Source organism: Sorex araneus, chromosome 1 (genome assembly GCF_027595985.1).
Source record: "Sorex araneus isolate mSorAra2 chromosome 1, mSorAra2.pri, whole genome shotgun sequence".
In the NCBI taxonomy this organism is placed as follows: Eukaryota; Metazoa; Chordata; class Mammalia; order Eulipotyphla; family Soricidae; genus Sorex; species Sorex araneus.
In genome coordinates, this window is record NC_073302.1 from 2,098,829 (window position 1) to 2,119,708 (window position 20,880).

The window sequence follows — 20,880 nt, forward strand, 5'->3', positions numbered from 1 at the left end:
ACCGGGAGGGGCTTCCCGGGGAGCACCCACCTGATGGGTGGGACCCGCATGAGGGGACGGTGCAGCCGGGCTCTCCCGAGACCCCGGAGTCTGGGGGTCGCCAGCCTGGTGACGTGCGGGCTGGTCGGGGCTGACCCGGGTGGGGCCGCCAGGCGGGTCAGGGCTGCGTGTAGTTGCCCAGGCGTAGGGCCCCCTGGCGCACCGCGCGCTCCTGCGCATGCGCCCTCAGGGCGCGCTGGCGGTCGGCCTCGGTGGGGAAGGTGTCCAGCTGGGCGCCCACCTGCGGCAGAGGGCGCCGGTCAGTGGGCAGCGGGGCTCCGGGCCCCCTGAGGCCCCCCCCTGACAGGCCCTGCAGCCCTCTCCGGGGCACCCGCACTTCCTCCTGCTCCCCTGGGGGCTCCGAGTGGCACCCCCAGACCCTGGGCCTCTGCTGCGGCGGGAGCGACCCGCCAGGCGCGCACGCGTGTCCAGTGCGTGGGAAACTACCGTGGCTTTTGGCGGGCCTTAAGCTCTGGATTCTTTTAGGGGCGGGTGTCACACCTCGAGATGCTCAGGGGTCACTCCTGGCAGTGCTCGAGGGACCATATGGGATGCCAGGGATCGAACCCAGGTCAGCAGCGTGAAAGGCAAACACCCTACCAGCCGTATCGTCCCTCCAGCCCCAAGCTTTGGATTCTTTCCAGAATGTTCTGCTGCAGGGCACACCCTGTGTGGAGGCGGGAGGCAGGGACTGTGGAAGCTTGTCGTGTGGTGAGGAGATTGGGGGGTGGTCCCAGGACCTACGGTCTGTCCACGTGGAAGGCAGAGGGGCCCAGGGCTGTGCGGGCGGTGGGGCCCCGGAGCCCCCAGCAGAGCGGCCCCTGGCCTCCCTCCAGTCCCCAGTTTGCTGAGCTGCCTGGGGGGCCGAGGCACCTTCCCACACCCAGCAGTGCCCGCTGTCCGGCAGGCCAAAGCCCGGGCCCCCCGGCTGCAGGACCACCCAGTGGCCTCTGCGAGGACAGCACAGAGGGAAGGGGGGTCCGAGGGCAGACCCCGGGGGAGGCTGTGCTGCCCGGGAGGGCCTGGAGAGTCTCGAGGGCCCGGGGGCCCTGCTGAGGGCAGCCCCAGGACTGGGGTCCCGCATGTCCCCTGGGGTCCTCGTGGCGGGGCCTGTTCCCGGCGGGGCCTGCGTGGGCCGAGTCTGCCCGGAGACTCTGCAGGCGCGGCCAAGCGTGAGCGCCAGGGTGAGGTCACCCACGGGGACCGAGGGCGTGGGGGATCCGGTGGGCGGGCTGCGTCCTGGGCGCCCTTCCTCCCCAGCCCGCGTCACAGACCCACAGGAGCCTCCTGGCACAGATGTCACCCCTGAGCCGGGGGGTCTGCAGCCAAGCTGAAGAAATGAGGGAGCGAATGAATGAAGTGGGCGGCACTCGCCTGACCACATGGGGCTGGGCCGGACCAGCAGAACCAGGAAGGGAGGCAGGAGGGGGCAGACTCAGGCAGCATCTCGGCCAGAGGGACATGGGCACTCAGGGCTGGCCAGACCCCAGCCCCGGGCAGAGCCGGGAGCCCCGAAGGGCGACCCCCGTCCCTGGCCGTGGGCCAGGCCCCTCCTTGCAGCCCCAGACGTCGGGGGGACGGAGCCCCGAGTGGGGGCCGGGTGTGCAGAGGGGCCCGGGGTGGGTGGCCGAGTGGTGGCCGAGGACCGGACATGCGCTCCCACCTCTGTCTGCAGCCCACCGGCCCCAGGCCCCCACAGCCTGAGCAGAGCACTGTCAGACGAGCCAGCTTCCGGCTGCCTGTGGTCAGAGCCCCGCAGAACTCCCGACGTCCAGGGAGCGGAATCCCCCGAGAGGCTGCTGAATTGTCGGCAGGGACCCTCCTAGAGCCGGGAAACCGGTGGGCCGTGGCAGGAGACAGCTCGGCCGGGAGGCGCCGAGGCTGGGGGGCACCAGGGTGGGGCTGGGGCTGGTGGAAGGGGGTCTGCAGACAAGCATCGCCCAAAATAATGACCGCATGGCCCCAGGGTCACAGGCTGAGGACCCCAGGGACCACCCAGAGCCCCCCCATAAGACATGGGGTCCGAGCACATCCTGTATGAGGTGACGGGGCGGGGGGCAGGGAAGCCCAGTGCCTGGGGGTGGGCAGGCTTGGGGGGTCTTTCTAGAGAAGCCAAGCAGGAGGACGAGTTTGAGTTTCTTCTTCGGTTTTTTGTTTTTTTGGGTTTTTTGCTTTTTGGGTCACACCCGGTGATGCTCAGGGGTCCCTCCTGGCTCTGCACTCAGGAATTACTCAGGGGACCACATGGGATGCTGGGACTCAAACCCGGGTCAGCCGTGTGCAGGGCAAACGCCCTCCCCGCTGTGCTATCGCTCCAGCCCTGTTTGAGTTTCTTCTCTGCTCCTTAACTTTTCGTTGGCTTCCAGTGTTGGCGCCATACCCGGTGGCTCCTCCCAGCTCTGGGGCCGGGGGTCACTCCCACTGGTGCTCGCGGGGCCCTGAGGTGATGGGCTTGCGTCCAGGGCTCCCCAGCCCCTGGCCCTGACTCTAACACTGGCGGGGGCTGGGACGGGAGGGCAGCGGGATGGGCACAGCCAGCCTGGCCCGAGCCCCCGACCACATATGGTCTCCGGAGCCAGAGGTGATTCCTGAGCACAGAGCCAGGAGTAAGTCCTGAGAACCTCTGGGAATGGCCCCAAAACTAAAAGTACTAACAATAAACAATAACAATAACACATGTCCAGGTAGTCTTGTGAGTTATGTTTCAGACTATTTCTAATTTAGTATCTTGATATCAAAGTAATGCCCATGAATCAGGCCCTTTTCCTTTTATGAGTGGGAGAGAGTATTTGGGACACTCTTGGCAGTGCTCGGGGATCACTCCTGGCTCTGTGCTCGGGCCTCACTCCTGGCTCTGTGCACAGGCTCACTCCTGGCCCTGTGCTCGGGGCTCACTCCTGGCTCTGTGCTCAGGGCTGGCTCCTGGCTCTGTGCTCAGGGCTGGCTCCTGGCGGGGTCCAGGGGAGCCGCGGGTGGGGTGCCAGGGCTGCACCCGGTCAGCCAGTGCAGAGCATGTCCCGCCGCCCTGTGCTACAGTCGGCTCTGCATGTAATCACCACCTGCCTCGTGCCCTCTCCTGTCCCCACTGCCCGCCCCTCCCTGTCACTGGCGGCAGCACTGGGCTGGCGGTGCCTCGTCTGCTCACGGCCCTCGGGCCGCGCCTCTCTGGGTGGTGCTCAGGCGCGCCTGGGGGCGGGTGGCCGGGAGTCCCGGGTGGCGTCGGGTTCTCGGGCTGGGGCACGGGGTCCGGCTCAGGCGAGCCACTTGCCGTCCGTCCCGGCCCCGTTCTCTCTCCCCCAGAGGAAAACCCCATGGGGGGGGCGACTGCAGGGGGGAAGCCACGGGAGCAGGCGGCAGACCCCGTCCCGCGCGTCCCTCCAGGCCCCTCTGCTCTGGCCTGTGTTCTGGGGGCTGCACCGGCCTGGCCTGGGCTCAGGGCGGCGGCTGGTGCCGGGCTGGAACCCGGGCGGGCGCGTGCAGACACCCTCCCCGGGGTCCACGGCTCACTGCTGAGTCGGCGGCCCTGTTGCTTTTGTTGCCACCAGCAGCGTGGCCCGGGGCCTGTGTCCTCCCCGAGCCCCCCACTTCCTCTCGGCCTAAGGAAACGCCGCTGGCCCCCCTGGAGGCCGGCGCTGCCGTCCACGTGCCTCTCCTCTTCTCTTTCCTGGGTCTTCGGCTGAAGCTTTAGCTGCGGGGTCACTGGGGGCAGCCCCGCGGGGGACGCTGGGCCCTGCTGCTTGTTGAACCCTGGTCCTGGGGCTGGACGTCAGGAGAAGCAGCCCCTCATCACCGGCTCCAATGCCGGCAGGCCCCCAGCCCCCCAAAGGGGCAGCAAGAAGCCCCCCAGCCCTCTGGGCCTCCCCGCGCTGAGACGGGGGCCTGGGAAGTCGGAAGGCAGGATTGGGGAAAATAGTCAGGCTTGGAAAAAAAAATAAAAAAGGACTAAATCTGGCAGGAAGCTGAAAAAGTGACAGCTATAGAGATTTTAGTTTAGTTTTTTCTCAAGTGACAAGGGCTCAGGTGACTGGGGAGACGGTGCCTCCGAGATTGAGGGGCTGTCTCGGCTAATGAGGGGCCCGCGCGGTCTCAGGTCAGTGATTCCTGCCGGGCGGCCGCTGCAGGTCAGGGGCCCCGGGGACGGGCGGCCGCGGCGCAGATGCCCGCGCGGAGGGCGGGGCCCCGCGGCTTAAGCCATTACGGGGTCGCCGCTCCCCCGGGGTGCCGCCCCCGACTCGTTATCCGCCCGCGCCTAATCTCTCTGTGCCCGGAGCCAGCGGAGCAAGGACGCTGTGACCGCCCAGACCCCACGTGCCCGCCCCAGGGGACGCCCAGCCACGTGCTCGCCCCTCGCTGCCCGGGGCAGGGGCTCGGGTGCGGGGGCTGTGGCCACCACCCACCCAGAGCGGCGGGTACAGCGGGCGAGCGTGTGCCAGCCAGACAGCGGCGGGGACCAGCGTGTGCGTCTGTGCCGGCCAGAGGGGCCAGCCATGAGCCGGTCAGTGACGGTGGCCAGTGAGCCGGCCAGTGGCCATGGCCAGGGAGCCCATCAGTGACGGTGGCCAGTGAGCCGGTCAGTGGCCATGGCCAGGGAGCCCATCAGTGACGGTGGCCAGTGAGCCGGTCAGTGGCCGCGGCCACCTCTTCTAGGAGCCGCATCACTGTGCCTCAATGGTTTCCCGGATGAGTCCAGGGTGGTCAGCAGAGGCTGAGTCCACTTTGGGCAGAGGCCGGGCTGGGACTGTCCGGGGAGCTGGGGACGGAACCCGGGTCACCACGCACCTTCCCGCGTCCTCCAGATGGGCTGATCTTCCTAAAGCAGCTGGCGGGGGGCAGGCGCAGGCACACGCCTGCCCCAGGTGCCCTGAGCCCCCCCAGGAGTCAGGAGTCCCCCCACCCCCGTGGCTTCCAGAGGCTTCTGTGGCACAGCCGCGGTGACTGCGCCCAGGGTGCCGTGGAACCCGACCCCGCAGGGACCATGTGGCCAGTCCCGGCACGTGGGCCCCCTGGGCTGGGTTGGATCGGGCAGTCGAGGCCAGCCTAGGGGGTTGCGTGTCTTTGTCCCCGGGCAAGGCAGGTGTGGCCGTGCAGGGTGGATGCTCCTTGGGTGCCCTCCCCATGCCGGTGGCCGTCTGCACTCCGCCTCTGGGGGTATCTCCCACTCACAAACAGCTGCGTCAGCTTTCCCACCCTCGGCGGCCGTGGTGCGTCCACTAACCCCTCGATGTGGCTCACCAAGACTGTGGCCGCCCCGCCCCTTCCCTGCTCCTCATCCTCGCTCTCCTGACCACCACTGGGAACCGCTAAGATTCCCATCTCGACGAGGCCCGCCTTGCCCACCTTCCCCCCCAGGGGTTCTGTTTCGTTTCCGTTTCTGTAAATGTCTTCTCGGATCATCCAGAAAAAAACAAGAAACGTCTTTTCTTCACTTGTTTGTTTTTGGGGTCACACCTGGCAGTGCTCGGGACCTGCTCCTGGCTCTGTGCTCCGGAATCACTCCTGGTGGGGCTCAGGGGACCATGTGGAGGGCTGGGGGTTGAACTGGGTCCGTGGAGTGCGCAGCCACGCCCGCCTGCGGCCCATCTCCGGCCCTGGACGGCTCCTCCCGGTGTGTGGCACTGGCAGTTTCTTTCTTTCTTTTTCCTTTTGTTTTTGGACCACACCTGGTGCTGTGGACGCTCTTGTTGTTGTTGTTGTTTGCTTTTCGGGTCACACCCGGCGATGCGAAGGGGTTGCTCCTGGCTCTGCACTCAGGAATCACCCCTAGAGGTGCTTGGGGGACCCTATGGGATGCTGGGAATCGAACCCGGGTCGGCCGCGTGCTGTGCTGCCTCTCAGCCCGGTGGCAGTTCTTTCACGGCTCCTCTTGAGCTTCACTCCTGGCGTCGGTGCTGAGGCCCCAGGCACTCGCGGGCTCCTGCGGGGACTGAGCTGGACGGGACTGAGCTCCTCTCGGCAGGGGTGAGCACTGGAGGGCGAGCAGCAGACTGTGGAGGCTGAGGCAGGGGCTCAGAACTGCCCGCTCTGGAAGAGGGGGTGCGGGAACCCCCCGGGACCGACAGCCGCCTCGCTCTGTCTCTGGGAGGGAACGCGAGACCCTGGGAGGTGCTCAGCCTTGGAAGCCCTGAACCCCGACAGGGTGCGAGCGGACGGCAGGGACGTGGCGCCCAGTGGGTCCCGGAAGAACAGATGTGCTTTTCATTTGGGCTTTTGCTTTGTCTTTGGTGCTCAGGGCTTGCTCCTGCCCCTGCACTCAGGGATCACTCTGGGTGGCGTGGTGGGCGGTGGCCACCAGGGGGGCCCTCTGGGGCTCCAGGGACCAAACCCGGGTCAGCTGCATGCAAGGCAGGCACGCTACCCACTGAGCAATCTCTCTGGCCCCCTGGATGCAGTTTCCACTCCGGCTCAGGTCGTCTGTCCGTGCTCGCTACCCCCTCACCCACCAGAGCTCCACCGGGTGGTCTGGGTGCCGCAGACGCTTCTCCCAAGAGCCGACGGGCGCGGGCTGACCGCTCCTTGGAACACGGGCCCGCCCAGCAGGCTGTCCCTGTGCAGGGGCCACGTGCACCACGGGGCCACAAAGACCCCAGCGCTGCCCTCACTCCACCTCCGGCCCCGCGCGCACACGCACACACGCACACACGCACCCCTGGATGCAAATGATAACCGCAGCCCCCTCACCTGTGAAGCCTGACAGGAAATAATGAGAAACACTAAATCTTTTATAAGGTCAACACTCGCCTGAGCCGAGCAGCTGTCAAACAAGAAAAGAATTTAGCGCCCGAGCCCCGGAACTTCCATCGACTCATTAAACCCAGCCGGGCCTGGGCCTGGCGTGGCGGAGGCGGTGCGGGGCCGTTCCGTTTTGTGTCTGTAATTTGCGGCGGAGCAGGCGAGAAGAAACAGCCCGTGCCGGAGGGGCCCGGGGGCCGGCTGGGGAATCGCGAGCGCCAGGAGCGGGCCGGCGCCTAATTGGAAGCATTGGGCATTATCAGCGGAGGATTTGCCTTGGTTCCCTGACAGCTCGTGGGCCCGGAATGATCGCCCACTTGTCAGTGTAAAAGACCATTAAAAACAACCCATTTTGATTTAATTGGAGGCGCTGTACTGTGGGGCCAGGTGAGACGGCCGGGCCCCAGGCCTCCCCCCTGGGCGCCGCGGGCCAAGTGGACAGCGGGGCGAGCGTGTGTGTGTGTGTGCGCGTGTGCGTGCGTGTGTGTGTGTGTGTGTGTGTGTGTGTGTGTGTGTGTGTGTCCCAGACTTCTTGCCTTTCAAACCTGTCTGGGGGAGGAGTGAACGGAGCGGAGACGGCAGAGAGGGGCTTGTCAGCAAACCCTGTGACAAGTCCAGCTGCTGGAGGGGGCGGCCCCCCTTTTCCTGTCGACTCCAGGGGTGGACACCCACCGGGTGGGAACCCCGGGGGCAGGGGGACACGCAGTCCACGGCCCCTGCCCGGAAGTATCAAGTACAGACGTGAGCGGGGCCTGGACGCAGGGCCCGGACGGAGGGCACGGAGCGGCGCCCCGGGGCTAAGCACGGCCGCCCCGCCGAGAGCGGGGGCTGCCCCCAAGCAAGGCGGCCGCTGGCTTCCGGCCTGAACGTGCCCCCAGCAGGCCCCGCGGAGCTGCCGGCTCTGCACGGGGACTCTCGGAGCCGGGGAGACGGGGGACTTGATAAATATTAATTGGCCTCGCCAGGTGCCAGCGTGGCCCGCCGGTGGGGCCATTAATCTCACCCCCACGGCCCCTCATTTACTGCCCACCGTGTCTTCGACAAGACAACACGAGCAGGGTGCGCAAGGGGCGGCACGGGGAAGCAGGGGGCACCGCGCGGGCCCGTCTCTGCCCCTCGGACGCCTCGTTCCGGCGCCGGCTACGGCTAGAGACACCGGGTCCCCTGCAAGCACCGGATTCCAGCGCCTGGGCCGCGGGGCCTCCTTAATTACTTTCCCGGAAACCCAGCGGCCTGGGGCCCTGCGGCAGGCGGGCGCCTCTCCCGCGGCCCCTCCCGCGACAAGTCTTTGATTTTGTGCTCGCTTGCAAATGAAGTCCTGAGCTGAGCCTTGCTCCGGTGCCCGCTGGCCCAGGCGGGCGGCTCTCGGAGGCGGGGCGGCCACGAGGGTGCGAGGGTGCCCGTGGGTGGCTGCCTCCCTCGCCGCTGCTGGGGCAAGGGGCGCGGGGAGGGTTTCTCTCTCCGTTTAGCTGATGTGCAAAGGTACTGAGCGCCGAGTCTCAGGCCTACAACGTCCCAACAGCGGTCCCAGCACCCGGGTCCCACTCCCCCGGCCAGTGTGCCCGTGTCCCCCCCACCCCCGCCTGTCACTGTCCCCTGTCGAGTCCCAGCGGCGGCAGCATCTCAGTGTCCAGCGCTGCCGCCTCTGTCCTGGGTCTTGGCGCGGCCACTCCCCGTATGGCGCTGCTGGCGCCCCGAGGCCGCCCGCCCACCACTCCCCGTCCTCCCCCCCCCCCCCCCCCCGCAACGGCTTCCCGCCTCTTTCTCCTCGCTCCACGCTGGGGTCAGGGGCATCTAGGCTCCCCCGCTTACTCCATTTCCTCGCCCACTCGTCCGCGTGCCGCAGGTCGGTCATCCTGCGTCTGTCTTCCTGCCGCCAGCTTTGCTCAGCGGGTGCCTTCCGGTCGCAGCCACACGGTCCCCCGCCGTGGGTGCACCCCACAGCCCACACCCCTCCCCTGGCCTCGGGCACCTTCGCGAGGCCCGGAGGGCGGCGATGAATGACCGTGGCAGAGGGTGTTTTTTCCTGAAGAAATGGGACCTTCTGTCCCGCTTCTGAGGCCAAGTCCATGAAACACTCAGCCTGTAAGCACCGAGTGGTCAGGGCAAGGGAGCAAAGCCACATCTGGACACAGCGCTGAGGGACACTCAGCAGACGGGAGACCACCAGAGGCCTTGGAGTAAGGGCGGGGGGTGGGCGCTGGCCTTGCACGTGGCCGATCTGCACTGAGTTTCCAACATCCCGTGTGGGCCCCCAGCCCCACCAGGAGGGACGCCTGAGCACAGTGCCAGGAGTTGCCCTGGACATAGCTGGGTGTGACCCAAAAACAAATATAACACAGAACAAAGGTCTTGGAGTAATTCTACTGTTAGGGGTTCAACAGGCAACAAATCTTGCTGGATGATAGAATAATGAAAAGAAGAAAGGCAGGGAGGGAGAGAGGAAGGAAGGATGAATGGATGAATGGATGAAAATAGATGGAAAGGAGGGTAGTTGGACAGACAGATGAATGGAAAGACAGGGAGATGGATAAATGGGTGGTTGAATGGATAGATGGGTGGCTGGGTAGATAGATGGGTGGGTGAATGATGGATGGTTGGGTAGATAGATGATGATGGGGAGATGGATAGATGATGGGTGGATGGATGGATGGATGGATGGATAGATGGGTGAATGGGTGGATGATGGATGGATGAATGGATGGATGGTTGATGGATGAATGGATCGATGGATAGATAGGTGGATTGATGGATGGATGGGAGATAGATGGATGGACGGATAATGGATGGGTGGGTGGGTAGATGGATGTGATGGAACAGATGATGGATGGATGGTGGATAGACAGATGGCTGATGGGTGAATGGGTGGATGGGTGGTGGGTAGATGGGGAGATGGATGGATGAATGGGTGATGCATGGGTGAGTGGACAGATGGATGATGATGGGTAGATGGACAGATGCTGGATTAGAGCTTGGCCAAGGCAACGGAGATCATAGAAAAGCGTCTGAGATTCAAGACTCCCCAAGCGCTTCCCATGTGCTCTGTCCGGCTAGCGCTGAGCAGCAAGTCAAGGGGACGTTCTTGGAAGCGCGTGCGCTGCACTGGCAGCTGGGCACGGCGGGGAGAATGTTCTGGGCAGGGAGGGAGAGGCTGGGGTCGCCTCCTACAGGGGGATGCTAGTTGGTGAAGGCCCAGCTGGGACCCCAACTGGACGGGGCGCCCGTCTGTCCATCTCATGGGTGCCCAGGCGAGGACAGACGTGTCCCTCAGGGCAGCGGGGCCGAGCATCCCTCTCACCCGGCTGCCTATGTGCGACCCTGCCCGCCAGGCCGCTGACCAGCCAGAGTGTCCAGGGTGGCAGGGCTGGGCCGGGCCCCCAGTCCGGGGGTGCCATGGCCAGAGCGTCGGGGGGGGTCACAGACTGCACAGGGCTCAGCTGACGGGACGCAGACGCCCACAAGGGCCTCCGGACCCTCAGGTGGCCTGTGGCCCGCCCCCGCGGCTGGACTCTGTGCTGTCTGGGAACGTGTCCCCAGGCCGCAGGTCCTGCTGGTTTTTCAGCCCCCCCCACCCCTGCCTGGCAGCACAGCAGCCGGCGGCCCGGCCCGGCCCGGGTCCCGATGGTGGAGACGCAGAACCAGCTTCAGTAGCTGAGAGACCATTCAGGGGTTAACGCTCTCCCTTGAACGTGGCCAACCCCAACTCCGCCCTCCGCACCCCCTGCTTCCCTCGACACCTCCACAAGGGGCCCTCGAGCACAGAGCACAGAGCACCGCCGACTACGGCCCGGAATGGAATGAAAATCCACTTGAGGGGCCAGAGAGATGGGACCACGGGGAAGGTGCTTGCCTCGCACTTGGCTGACCTGGGTTCAATCCCTGGCACCCCGAAGGGTCTCCTGAGCCTGCCGGGACTGATCCTGAGCACAGAGCCAGGAGTCATCCCTGAGCACTGCCAGATATATGCCAGATAGTCACTCAACGAATCTTGAGTTCCCCCACAAAAGGAAACAAAACAAAATCTCTTTGAGAAGTTGGCACGAGCACCTCTGGGTCAGCGTGTGTACCCCGACACGCCTCAGGACCCCGCTGTTTCCTCTCGAGAGCCCCCCTGGCATCACCTGGGCAAACTGACTCCGTTTCACTGGCCTTTGCCTTCAGCCCCGCTGCCTTAGGACAATGGCTGGTGCTACTAAGGAACGGTTTGGTTTACAAGCTCTGGTGCCCTCAGTGCCAGGATCAGCCTCCTCTCCGGGGTCTCCTGGCCCCCCGGAATCCCTAATAGAACGGGGGGGGCAGCAGCCAGTCTGGGAGTGACGCCCGGGACAGGGCTGATGAGTGAGAGCTGCTGAAGCCAAGGAAGGGACTTTCCTGGCCGCGTCCTTACGGGTCGGCGCAGGCCGGAGGGGTAAGGGGGCCTCCTGCCTCGCCGCCCGCCGCAGCCCAAGGCAGGGGCTCGTCCTCGACCCCCCGAGCCTCGCCCCTGTTCCGGCCCCGGCAAGGCCGCCCCGGCCAGCTGCCTGCACCGGGCGCATCTTCAGAGCCTGTCACTCGGGGCGCAGTCCCCCGGGCCCCGGCGTGCAGCACCAGGCACGGCTGAGACCTGTCACTCGGGGGCCCGGGCCCGGGAACGATGACTCACAGGCCCCGATGCCACTGGCGTTTCGCCCCTAAATACAGACGCCCCCATTAGCATCAGCCCCGCCGGCTGGCTGGCAGCATGAAAGCAGCAATTTAATTGGTGTTACACAAGCGGCACCCGGGAGGCTCAGGGTGGGGGGACCCGCCCGTGGCAGAGTCACAAATAGCCCAGCGGAGGCTCTGGGGACAGGGGCGAGCGGGAAGGGGACAGGCCGGGAGCGGCAAGTGCCTGGGGCAGAGTCCGGAGTGGGGGTCCCTGCGAGGAGGGTGTGGGAGCTCCCGCCTGCAGCAGGCCCAGCCTGGGGGGCCGGGGGCTCCCACTGTCCACGAGCGCTTCTCGCACTGGGGAAAAGATCCCAAACTCCATGTTGGAAATGACGCAGAGAAGACTGAGACGCGGGAGCGACAGCGAAGCGAGGGGGGCGTTTGCCTGGCACCCGGCCAACCCGGGTTCGATCCCGGCATCCCAGGTGGCCCCCCGAGCACCGCCAGGAGTGTTTCCTGAGTGCAGACAGGAGGAGCCCCTGAGCACTGCCAGGTGTGGCCTCAAAGACGAAACAAAACAGAGTGAGGCGGCACGTGAGGTGGGGCCGTCTCCTCTCTGGGGACAGCGGCATCGAGGGCGGAGTCTGGGGCGCTGCTGCGGCTTTGGGGCCCCAGACCCCACATCGGCGACACACGCAGAAGCTGCAGGCTCAGCGGGGAGTCTGGGCTGATGCCCCCCCCCCGCCATTCTGGATGTTTCCCCTCCCGAGTCCCCTTGCGCCTCTGACTCCAGCTCTGCTCTGCCGCCCCCCTGGACGGGGTGCCTGGACCCCCGGGGCCTGGCTCGGCATGTGGCCGGAAGCATGAGGGCTTCGGTGAGGCCCACTCGGAGGCTGAGCCCCCCATTCTCCCCACTCTCCCCGTCGCCCCCCTGCACTCACCTGCCCCTCCAGCCCCTGGCAGACCGCGAGAGTACTGAAGGGAATCCCCCTGCCCATGCCACTGTCCCCGGGGGCCCCCTCTTGCTAGGGGCCCCTCGGGGCGCAGCTATTACAGCCGGGGTGTGAGGAGCCGTGGGCCCCGGCAGGGGGGTCGGGGGGGGCAGCGGGGGGGGGACTGACCTTCTGGAAGCGCGGCAGGTGCCAGAGGCTGTGGGACTGCACGGGCGGCTGGTACCTCCTCAGCTGGCAGCTCCGCGTCTCGTAAAGCTTCCCCAGGTTCACCTGCGGGGCCCGAGGGGGTCTCAGAGCTTGGGGGTCCCCGCGCCCCTCGCCGGCCCGAGGGGGTCTCAGAGCTCCAGGGGTCCCCGCGCCCCTCGCTGGCCCCGAGGAGGGTCTCAGAACTCCAGGGGTCCCCGCGCCCCTCGCTGGCCCGAGGGGGGTCTCAGAGCTCGGGGGTCCCCGCGCCCCTTGCCGGCCCCGAGGGGGGTCTCAGAGCTCGGGGGTCCCCGCGCCCCTGCGCTCACCTTGTGCTTCCTCTCCAGCTTGATGGCCTTGCGCGCGGCCGCCTGCTCCTGCGCCCAGAGCCGCTGGTACTGGTGGCGCAGCAGGTCGAACAGCGGCGTGGACGGGCTGCGGGGAACCAGGCGGGCTCAGGAGGGGATCGGCCCGCCCCCGCCGCCCCCGGAACGCACTCCCCGCGCCACAGACGGGGCGGCCCCCCCTAGCCCAGCGTCCACTGCGGGGCTGAGCCCAGAGTCCACTCACCTGTGCCCAGCTGGCGCCTGCCCTCCCCGGGCCTGTGCCCACGTCTCCCTGGCGCCTGCTCTGTCCGCGGAACCCCGCCCCTGGGCCCCGCCCCCGCCCCGTCCTGCTGAGGGGGTGAGCGCGGGGGTGGGGGGGGCGTCTCCCTGGGAAGCGGCTCCTCCAAGCGGGGCCAGGCCTGACCCCGCACCCCCGGGAAACCAGCAGCAGCAACGGGCCGGCCCGACCCCGGCTCAAGGGCGACCGCTTCCGGGACGAGGCTGCCCCGTGCCCACTTCAGGCGGTGGAGCCCCCTCACCCGAGACTGCCGCCCCCTTTCCCGCCGCCCCCACAGCCGCTCCCTAGCCATGGGCGCTGACTTGGGCCCAGCAGCAGCCACTGGGGGCTCCCCCAGGAGCTTAGCTTGGCGACACGCGGTGCCAGGTCAGGCCCCGGCCCTCGGCGCCCTCTGCAGGGCCCTGGACGCAACTGCCCCGCCTTGAAGCCGGTCCGTGGGTCTTGATGCACGTTTCCACGGTTCTTCATGGAAAACGGGACTCACGAGAGAAAATCATCCCCAGCTAAGAGGAGTCAGGAAAACAACGAGGGCGGCAGGACCAGGGCAGCGGGGCCCGGATGGTGCCAGGGGAGCGCAGGGCAGCCTCGGCCAGCGGGGACATTTCCCGGGGCCAGGAAAAAGGACGCGGCAGCTGTGTTCCCGCTGCTCCTCAGAGCGGCAGGCGGCACTTTGAAAGCGTCTCACTAGGCTCGGGGGTGAAGCAGCTCACAGCTGTGTACATGCCTTCAGGAGGCGCGATCGCGGGGCTAAGAGGAAAGGAATAGACAGCAAAGAGGTAAAGGCGCCGCCCAAGCCCTCGGCTGAGCTGTGAGCGTGAGGCCCTCGGTTCCTTCACTGGGGAAGAATCACGGGGCCCAGATTCTGGTGTTTCCTGTTTCCCGCCCCGAGGAATCTCAGGGCACGAAGACGGGCGTTGGAAAGAATGAATGATCCCAATCAAAATGCATGCACGGGGCCCCAGCCAGGGCTCAGCAGGGAGGGCGCTTGCCTTGCACGCTGCAGACCCAGGTTCGGCCCCTGTTATCCCATGTGGCCCCCGAGTCTGCCAGGACTGATTCCTGAGCACAGAGCCTGGAGTTACCCCTAAGCACTGCTGGGTATGGGCCCCCCTGAAAAACAAAAAAAGAAATGCATGTATGTAAGGTGCACTTCAGTCTCTACATGTGCGTGCGTGTGAGTCTCTTATGTGGCAGGCAGGAAAGGCCTCCTGTTAACCTTGCACTTGACCCAGATCACCAAGTTCTTGCTCTGGAATAAAGCCATCATAGCTAGCGTGGCGTTTCCCTGCCTGTGCGGGAAGGAAGCCATCATAGCTAGCGTGGTGTTACCCTGCCTATGCGGGAAGGAAGCCATCATAGCTAGCGTGGCGTTTCCCTGCCTGTGCGGGAAGGAAGCCATCATAGCTAGCGTGGCGTTTCCCTGCCTGTGCGGGAAGGAAGCCATCATCGCTAGCGTGGCGTTTCCCTGCCTGTGCGGGAAGGAAGCCATCATCGCTAGCGTGGCGTTTCCCTGCCTGTGCGGGAAGGAAGCCATCATCGCTAGCGTGGCGTTTCCCTGCCTGTGCGGGAAGGAAGCCATCATAGCTAGCGTGGCGTTTCCCTGCCTCTGCTGTCAGGGCTTGCACTGCAGGAGCCAGACAGTGTGAGGGAAAGTGCTCTGCCAAAGGAGTGCGCTGAGAGGCAGGAGAAGCGTGATCGGAGGGAACCAGAGCTGTGCATTTCCTAATGAATCACGGACGGGTCAGAGCCTCCCGCGGCTGCCCGGTGCAGCGGCCGGCAGCTGCTGACCGGCAATGAGGGAGCTGCAGGTGTGTGTGGGCATTTGGTGGGGCAGTGGGGGGCACGCGGGTCTGAGCGTCCAGCAGGGCTCGCGCCTCCCGTCTAGCACATCGACCTCATTTCACAGACCAGGGGCAGAGGCGGGGAGGGTGAGGCTGAGGCCGAAGCTGGAAGGAGGCCTTGGTAGGCCCTAAAGCAGGGCCTTAGGACACCCCTGTCCTCCTGACACTGAGACCCCTGGGCCGGACAGACGGCTCCGCGTGACAGTGCTCGCTCCACGCCATGCGTGCTCCCCCAAGGCCCGTGAGGGGGGCCCTGAGCACAGAGCCGGGAGCAGGCCCTGAGCGCGGCTGGGGAGGCCCCTAACTAACGAAAGGCTTAGTCGCTGGGAGATTTTCCGTTTGGAAATCCAGCTTCCTGGCAGGGGTGGACTGGGCGAGCCACAGGGCTGTCTGCCCGGACCCCTGCTCCCTCCGCCGCCCGCCCGGGCCCCTCTCGAGATAGACATGAGGGAGAATCGACCTTGGTCCTAGGCAGAGTCGTTCTGGGCCCGAAATATTACACGCACCCCACATTCTCCCACCTGCCTGTGCTCCTGCTGCAGCCACACGCGATCACGCCAGCACACACACGCTCACAGGCACGCACATACTCACATACTCTCATACAGACATGCACACGCTCACACATGCTCACGCAGGCACGCACATGCTCACATACGCTCACAGTCATGCACACACGCTCACACAGGCATGCACACGCTCACACAGGCATGCACACGCTCATGCATGCACACTTGCGTGCATACACACTCACAAGCACATATGCTCACATGCATTCATGCTCACACATGCATGCACACGCTCACAGTCACATGCCCACATTCTCATATGTGCACACACACTCACATGCACACATGATCGCACGTGCATGTACATGCTCACAACATACATGCACACATGTTCACACATGCATATACATGCTCATTTGCATGCACACATGCTCACACATGTACGCACATGCTCACTCGCACACGCACCCCTACTGCTCACGTACCAGCACACACTCGTGTACACACGGTGCTCACATTCAAACACACAGGTGTATGCACAGAGATCTCTCCCGATGAGCCGAGCAGAGACTGCCGGAATAACTGAAAGGCCACTTGTGCCCTGGGGTCCCTCTGCAGAGCAGCCCCCCGTGCCGAGAACACTGGGCAGCCCCTCACTCCTCCAGCTGACCCCACCAGCCCCGGCTTCCCGGCGCCCACTGGGCTGCTTCCCAGCGGAGACGCCCGAGTTCACAGAGCTGGCCCCCGGCTGTTCAGGACGGGAGCTCCTGCCCTTAGACACGGCCACCCACTGGCCTGCCCGCCCAGCGCCAGGACAGCCTCGTGAGTGGCCATTTCCCTGGCCTGTTCAGGCCCCTGCAAAGAAGCAGGTAGAACTGGGGGTGCCCGGGACCCGCTGCTGCTTGGCTCCTCGTGGGTCAACAGGGCAGCCAAGGGGTCCTGTGGACCGTGCAAAGGGCCTGAGGGCGCCCATCCTCCACCTCACCCTCCCCACGCCCCCGCACCCGCTTCCTCCACTCTGGGAACCCTCCAAGTCTCTCCCCTCCTCCTGGCCCGGGGCGCAGCTCAGAGCTGGTCCCTCGCCCTGCCTGCGCCCCCCGCCCCCCGTGGGCTGCGAGGTGGCCGGGTAATGGCTCAGTGGGAGGGCGAGTGACGGGAGACGTGTCTGGGCTCTGTGCTTTGCCCGGCAGAGCAGCCCAGGGCGGGGCAAGGCAGGGGTGGGAACGGCGTCCGGAGGCCAGGAGGACCCTCTCCAACTCTGCTGGGGCACGGCACGCTGGAGACCGTGGAGCGAACCAGCCCCAAACCCCCCTGACCGCGCATCCACCTTGGGCATGAGCGGCCAGAACAGAGCAGAGGGGAGCGAGCTCTCGGGAGGGGGGGGGCGGGGCGGGGCAGAGCTTCGGGAGCTGGGGTGAGGCTGGGCGGTCACGGCTGGGTGCGAGGCCGAGGGCATCATCTATAAGAGGAAAAACACTTCATAGCCAGACTTCTGTACGTGAGGATTCCTTCCTGCTCAAGGAAGATCCTCCCCAGAAGGGGCCCCGGCAGGGCCGGGAGGCGGGCCGGCAGGTGCTGGCCTCTCGTGTGGCTGACTCCGGTGAGTGACCCCTGAGCACTGCTGCTGCTGGACCGACTTAGTCCCCGCAGAAAAGAGAAAACAGAACGTGAGCGGGAGGGACGGGGCCAAGCGGGGGCCACAGGCCTTGTGGCACGAAGTCAGCCTGGTCCCTCGAACCCTGGTGCAGCCCAGTGACCTCTGAGCATGAGCGACCCCGGAAGGAACACAGAAGATGGAAAGACAAGTGACAAGCGAAGGGGTGGGGGGGGCAGCTGCTCCGAGGGCCGGGAACTCCCAGAACCCGCCACAGGAAGGAGGCACCAGGCCGCCAATGCAGAGCTAGTGAGAGAAGAGGCTGCGTCCGGGACAGAGCACGGACAAGCAAGCCGAGAACGAGGGTCACGTCCCAGCCTTGCCCAGGCCGATAGGTCCCCTGGGGACACCCCCCTGCAGCCCCCGACAGTGCCAGGGACGAGAATGGCGCTGCCCAAGGGGGCGTAGGCAGAGCTGGAATCTGGTGTGGACAAGTGTGTGTTTGTGCACATGTGTGTGGGTGACGCGTCACTGGGGGTGTGGGTGATCTGTGCACCACCGCGCATCCCCCGGGCAGGGCTGAGTGGGGCGCCCGGCGAGCAGGCGCTGGACACTAGGCTGGTGGAGGGCTCTGCAGCCATGCAGGCAGTTTCCTAGAGCTAAGCCCACCCCGCAGGCCTCGCGGTGCTGTCCCGGGCACTTACTCTAGCACATGGGGACCACGTGTGCTGCTGGCCTGGCCAAGCGTAAGGCGAGCGCCCCACCCGCAGTGCCGCCTCTCCAGCCCGCTGAATATTTCTTTTTGCTTTTTGGGTCACACCCGGCGATGCTCAGGGGTCACTCCTGGCTCTGCACTCAGGAATTATTCCTGGCGGTGCTCAGGGGACCATATGGGATGCTGGGAATCGAACCTGGGTCGGCTGCGTGCAAGGCAAACGCCCTCCCCTCTGTTCTACCGCTCCAGCCCCGCCCCTGAATATTTTTTAAAGAGAGAAAACAATCTTGAATGAGCAACAGGTCCCGTGACTCCGGGCTGGGAGTGAGGTCAGGGGCAGTCCAGTTTTCACAGAGGGTTATCACGTGTATCTGTCTGCCAATCCCCATAAAAAACTGTCACTGTCACTGTCGTCCCATTGCGCATCAATTTGCTCAAGCGGGCACCAGCAACGCCTCCATTGTGAGACTTGTTGTTACTGTTTTTGTTACTGTTTTTGGCATATCAAATACGCCACGGGGAGCTTGCCAGGCTCTGCCATGTGGGCGGGATAGTCTCGGTAGTTTGCCGGGCTCTCTGAGAGGGGTGGAGGAATCAAACCCGGGTCGGCCGTGTGCAAGGCAAACGCCCTACCGCTGTGCTATGGCTCTGCTATCGCTCCCCCATGAGAAACAAAAGGATAGTTTGTTCAGGAAAACAGAGAAGACCCAAAGTGGCTGCAGCCCGTATACAGAACTCTCAGAGAGGCCAGGGCGCGAGACCCAGACTTTCACACACCACGCCCCAACTTGTAGATAGTTCCAGGACTTTCTAGAACTTTCTTTTAAAACCCTCCCAAGTCAAGGAGAGACAGGAGAGCGTGTGCAGCACTCATGCATCCGGGATGGGGGATGGACTGGGGCGGGTCGGCCGGGGTACACGGGTGAGAGAGCCGCTGCCCTGCCCTCCCCTGAGTGTCCAGACAGGGGGACGCGGGAGCCCAGCTGACCCAGAGCAGGTCCGGCGAGGGCGGGACCGTCCCGGCTCCCCGGGGTGCGGTGCTGGGGTCTTAGTGGGAAACAGCCTCAGAGAGCGGGCCTGCAGCACCGGGGTCTTTCTCCTCTTGGAGTCAGCAGGGAAGGCGGTGGCTGGGACGGGTGGGAGGAGGAGCGGCTGCCCAGGAGGACCCAGGGCAGGCAGAGGCCGGGCGGACAGGGCGCGGGGCAGGACAGGGGGCAGGAGGCGCGGGGCGGGGGCGGGGGGCGGGTCCGACGGGGCGGGCCGGGGCACAGCTGGGCCGGGCCTAGACCGGGGTGGGGGCGGGGCCGGGGCCAAGTCCTTGGTTCGCTCGTCCCTGCTGTGTGGGGCGGTGGTCGCTTAGGTTTGGACTGGGGTCCAGGCCCGGCCGTCTGGGGGCTGCTCCTGCGTGCGAAGCCTGAGCAGTTCCGGGCGGGGAGGGGGCGGGAGCGGCGCCCCCGGCTCGGCTCGGGCCCGGCTCGGGGTGCGCGTCCACGCGGGCTGGGTAATTGGTTATCAGTGGCCGCTAAGTCCTTAGCAGCCCGAGGCGGGTTTTTCCTTCCCGGGAAGTCAGAGCCAGGAGGAGTCTGTCCCGCGCCGTCTCTCTCGCCCCCCCCCCCACCCCAGACAGCTACTTTGTTAAAATGAAATTAAAATTCGCCTCTGGTAGGCCGTGCTGACCAGCTGGACGGGTGGGGTGTCCCAGAGGTTAGAGATCACCAAAACAGGGCCGGGGACGCAGGGGCGCCGCCGGGGTCCTGCTCTCCCGTCCTGTGGGAGGCGGGGCTCTCGTCCTCGCCCCCTCTGCTGACGCCCCTTCCCACGCCGGCGTGTGACTGGCGCTGGGGGGGGCCGGCCATAGCCCCTCACTTGCACTTTAAGGACAAATGACACGGGATCCCCTGTAAGAAATCACCCCAGGTTCCTGTACCCCACGTGCCGCAGAGATGGCATCTGTCAAGCCCAGGAGCGAAACTGCAGCTGGACGCGTGACCCATCAGGGGCCTGACCCACCTCGCGCCCCTGCCCCCACAGGAGCCCTGAGCTGTGCCTCCCCTGGGGTGCGAGTAAGGCTGGGCGGGGAGCTGAGCCCCTCCCCCCTCCCCTCGGCACCCCCACCCCTCCAAGAACCCTCCACACACCTTATTATCCCCCTCTTTTTTCTTTGCTTTTAACTTTTGGGGCCACACCGGCAATGCTCAGGGTGGCTCCTGGCTCTGCACTCAGGGATCACTCCCGGTGCTGCTCAGGGGACCATGTGGGATGCTGGGAATCGAACCCGAACCCAGGTTGGCCGTGAGCAAGGCAAATGCCCTCCCCGCTGTGCTGTCGCTCCAGCCCCGCCCCTTTTCCTGTTTTACTGATTGACTTGTTGGTACTGAGTTCTTGCTGTGGGACTCCCTCCCTCCCTCCCTCCCTCCCTCTCTTCCTCCCTCCCTGTCTCTCTCTCTCTTTGTGGCACCTGGCAGTGCTCGCGCTCCCTCCTGGCTGTATGCTGCTCAGGGACAGTATGTGGCCTGGCGTGGAACCCAGGTCTGTGGTGTGCAAGGCAAGCGCCTCCCACTGTCCTATGGTGCAGCCCTGCTCTGATCTGGTCTCCCCCTCTGATCTGCCCTCCCCCCTCTGATCTGCCCTCCCCCTCTGATCTGCCCTCCCCCCTCTGATCTGGCCTCCCCCCTCTGACCTGGCCTCCCCCCTCTGACCTGCCCTCCCCCTCTGATCTGTCCTCACCCCTCTGATCTGTCCTCCCCCTCTGATCTGCCCTCCCCCTCTGATCTGTCCTCCCCCTCTGATCTGTCCTCCCCCTCTGATCTGTCCTCCCCCCTCTGATCTGCCCTCCCCCCTCTGATCTGCCTTCCCCCTCTGATCTGGCCTCACCCCTCTGACCTGGCCTCCCTCCTCTTACCTGGCCTCCCCCCTCTGACCTGGCCTCCCTCCTCTTACCTGGCCTCCCCCCTCTGACCTGTCCTCCCCCCTCTGATCTGTCCTCCCCCTCTGATCTGCCTTCCCCCTCTGATCTGGCCTCCCCCCTCTTACCTGGCCTCCCCCCTCTGACCTGTCCTCCCCCTCT

The 20,880-nt window shown here is 65.5% G+C and overlaps 1 protein-coding gene across 1 annotated transcript in view; it reads right to left on the reverse strand.

The window, feature by feature from the left end:
* Positions 1 to 20,880, reverse strand: part of CFAP77 (cilia and flagella associated protein 77) — a 74,453-nt gene continuing 53,573 nt past the window's right edge. The window contains exons 4-6 of the mRNA XM_004613438.2: positions 12,860 to 12,965; positions 12,516 to 12,617; positions 1 to 280 (exon numbers count right to left, since the gene is read on the reverse strand). Coding sequence (XP_004613495.2) covers positions 158 to 280; positions 12,516 to 12,617; positions 12,860 to 12,965 — 331 coding nt within the window. The 3' untranslated portion in view covers positions 1 to 157. The remainder of the gene's footprint in view (positions 281 to 12,515; positions 12,618 to 12,859; positions 12,966 to 20,880) is intronic.